Below are 3,545 nucleotides of genomic sequence, written 5' to 3'. Positions count from 1 at the left end.
TACAACTTTCTCTCTCTGTCTCTTTCTCTCGTACTCTTTCTCTCTGACAATGTGTATGTTTTTCTTTTATTATCTGTCTGTCATTCTATTATTCCTGTTCTCTTTCCCTGTCCTTCCACAAATAACAATCTTTTGTTCAATATTGTTATTTATTTATTTCAGGGCAGCAATTTGGCCATCACTACCGACAAGGAATATCTGAGGGAAGAGATGGAGAACAAAGTGCGCATCCGTCTACATGAAAGTGGCTGGTTCCGCCTCAGCGATAGACAGCCAGTTACGAGGGATGAGATGATGACTGTGTTGTACAGCCTGAGCCGTCTGCTCATCCGCGCTACCTATCACACAGCTCAAGAAACTGTTTTGTGAGTTTCCCCAAATTTTCTGTTTCGTGAATATTCAAAGTAACACACAGAAAACTGGAATTGTGAGTTTGTATGTGTGGGTTTTCCGATTAGTGATATTTGAACAAAACAACACACAGGAAACTGTTTTGTGAGTTTTTACGTGTGGGTTTTCCGATTAGTAATATTTAAACGAAATAAGGCACAGAAAACTATTTTGTAGGCTTTTAAATGTGGGTTTTCCGATTAGTGATATTTAAACAAATCAACACACAGAAAACTTGTTTGTGAGTTAGTAAGTGTGTGTTTTCTGATTAGTGATATTTAAACAAAATGACTCAGAAGAAGTTATGCTCTCTCATCCATGTGTGGCAGCAAATTATATTTGCCCTATTTTCATAGTATTTCATTTTACAATTCACAGCACACAGGTTCGTATTTTGAAGATGATACAATTTTGTTTTGTTCTCAGCCTGAAGAATGTCTACATGGACATGGCAAGCCCTCTGGTCATGGATGGAAGCTCTTTACCATCTGTTGAACAATGCAGATGTCCTCAGGGCTATGCTGGACTGTCATGTGAGGTATGTAATGCTGCATTCTGTTCAGTGTGTTGTCTGTCTTACAATCTACCCCAACAAATTGTTGACAGAGAGTTTACACATGGTGCTAGTGGAGATAAGTAACTGGTGGAGATTTTTTGTTATTTGTGAAGCATTTCTTTAAAACAAATAATAAAAATTAATTTGTTTGATCTTTCTGATCGTTTTGTATCTCCCAACTGAACGGTGATGCTGAAGTGTTTATCAAGAATTTACTCCTTTCTGATATTTTAATGACCTGCATCTGTGGTGTACTGGTAAGGCTCCATTCAGTTGTAGGCAGAGTATGTGGGTTCAGTTTCGACTTTTGGAAGTTGTTTTATCTAGTTCCCCCAGTATTGTTTTTTCTCGGGATATTCGAGGGTTTGGCTCGTTTGAAGACTATTTGGGGTGTAAATTATTCACATACCTTTTAGAATGAAACAGGAACAATTATACCACCTAAAATCAATCCAAATCAAGACTTTTGTAATGAATACCTACTGATAATACACTTTCAACTACCATTTCAAAACATTTGCTTGACAAAATGGATTCCTAAATAGCTTCAGAACAATAATTTCACAACACTTGAAAGTGTGCCTGTTGTATTTCTTTACCTATTTGTGATGCAATGGTATGGCTTTTTATGTTACATGCAAAGAGAATGTGTCTTTCTCCTTGAATATAATGCTGTTAGCCTGACAGTTGGCCTTCTTACTTACTTACTTAGGCCTACTTATCCCTTAGTCTAGAAGACCGTTTGAGTACCAAGGATGATCAGGCAATCACTTTTCTCCATCCTTCTGTCACTATTTCTGCTTCTTTCTTATTCTGTCATACCATGATTTATTGCAACAGAGCTGCTCTCCTGGATGGCGCCGCGTGGAGAACCAACTGTACGGAGGACGGTGCCAGCAATGTCAGTGTTACGGCCATGCCTCTGGCTGTGATCCTGTCACTGGAGACTGCATGGTGGGTTTTTAACCATTATCTTTTTTGTATGTGTATTTAGGATTCATAATCGATGATTGTGTTTTTATTTCTGACGGGCACCCCACACTACATGCCTAACAAGGGATTAAGATTTAAAAGCTGAAATTAGAAGTTTGGCTAAGGAGGTTAATATATAGCTTTGTGTGTCTTCCATTAAGATAATAAATGATGACTTTAGACAATATGTTTTTAGTTGTAATTTGAAGTATATGAATGCTTAGTTTATAAAGTTGTTTTCTTCATGGTGACCAGCAATCCTAGTTCGAATTTGTTATAAGACTTTAAAAACCTTTTTTCGTTTAGTATTTATATAAATCTAATTTAATTTTGATTCGTACTGTCAAAAAAGGGTTCCAATTTTAGGTGTTGAAAGTTGATGTAAAGTTGTCTACTTACCCAGGTACTGATCTGTTTTTCATGTTTCGTAGAGGGAAGTGTGAAAATACAAGTCAGTTTCTGAATTCTGATTTCTATTATTCTGTAATATCCAGGACTGTAGACACAGCACAGCTGGAGCTAGGTGTGACCGCTGTCTGCCAGGGTTCTATGGCGACCCCCGACGAGGGTCGCCAGATGATTGCAAGCCTTGTGCTTGTCCACTGACCACTGGTAACAATTTCTTTGCTGAGAGATGTGTTGCCAGGCCCACTCTGGAAGATCGGGATGCATATGAGTGTGTCAATTGCCAGGAAGGGTATACTGGAGCTAGATGTGAGATGTAAGTGCAGATGGAATGACTATGTCTTTCTACCATCATATTAGGCGAAAAGCGTTACATCTAGAAGCTGAAATTGTCAAGATTTATTGGGCATTTTTGGCATTTCATTTCATATTCTATCTCATTCTTAGAAATGTATTTTCTAGTCATAAATGTATGTAGGCCTACACAGGATGTATTAAAATTGATTTTTTGTCCAGCTTATTTTATAAATTCCCCTTTTTTTTCTTTGTAAAGGTGTCTTTTGAAATGAAGCTTATTGAAAGGATTTTTTTCTCAATTTTCACTCATAAGCAAGTCACAGAAAGATATACAGTGCCAAAAATTGTTTATAGTACACTGTTTTTGGAAGGTTATCTAGTTTCTTCAATGACCTTGGAGTTGTGTTTCATGTTGCTACGGTATTTTAAAAAAATATTCATGTAGCATGGGTTCCTGATTACAGAATATTGATTTTTACTGATGATGTTACTTGAGTGAGTGGTTTGAGGGTCCTACTTCTGTACTTTCCTACTGTCTTTCCTGTCTTTTTTTTTTCTCTTTCCTGACTATTATTGTTCTGGTCAAAGATCCAATCAATGAGTTGAGGAGGGGAGATCAATCCATAATCTTCCAACTTAAAACACAACATGTACCCCTCAACCAACATCTCAACCGAATTGGAGTAAAGCAGTCTGCTGCCTGCCCACTATGTGACTACCCCTCAGAGACAGTGGAACATTATCTGTTATTCTGTAGAAAACTAACTGATTTAAGGGAATGTTTTCTTCCCAAGCTACCCCACACATCTAATTGCCTCTACTCCTCAAGACAACAATTAGAAGAAACATGCAACTATTACCGAATAGCATCATGCAGAAGAGTTAACGCTCAGATGCTACTGGATCGCTAACAACAACATAACAA

General features: G+C 37.5%; 1 protein-coding gene across 1 annotated transcript; it reads left to right on the top strand.

The window, feature by feature from the left end:
* Nucleotides 1-111: 111 nt before the first annotated feature.
* On the top strand, nt 112-2,955 carry LOC101861641 (laminin subunit alpha-1). The gene is made up of 4 exons (XM_005113524.3): nt 112-365; nt 817-928; nt 1,787-1,900; nt 2,413-2,955. Exons 1-4 carry the CDS (start codon nt 211-213, stop codon nt 2,641-2,643), a joined length of 612 nt encoding a protein of 203 aa, XP_005113581.2. The 5' UTR covers nt 112-210; the 3' UTR covers nt 2,644-2,955.
* The last annotated feature ends 590 nt before the right edge of the window (nt 2,956-3,545 follow it).

This window comes from Aplysia californica, unplaced genomic scaffold, assembly GCF_000002075.1.
Source record: "Aplysia californica isolate F4 #8 unplaced genomic scaffold, AplCal3.0 scaffold03115, whole genome shotgun sequence".
NCBI lineage: Eukaryota > Metazoa > Mollusca > Gastropoda > Aplysiida > Aplysiidae > Aplysia > Aplysia californica.
The sequence above is the reverse complement of the archived record's forward strand: the minus strand, read 5'-3'. Positions and strand labels throughout refer to the sequence as shown.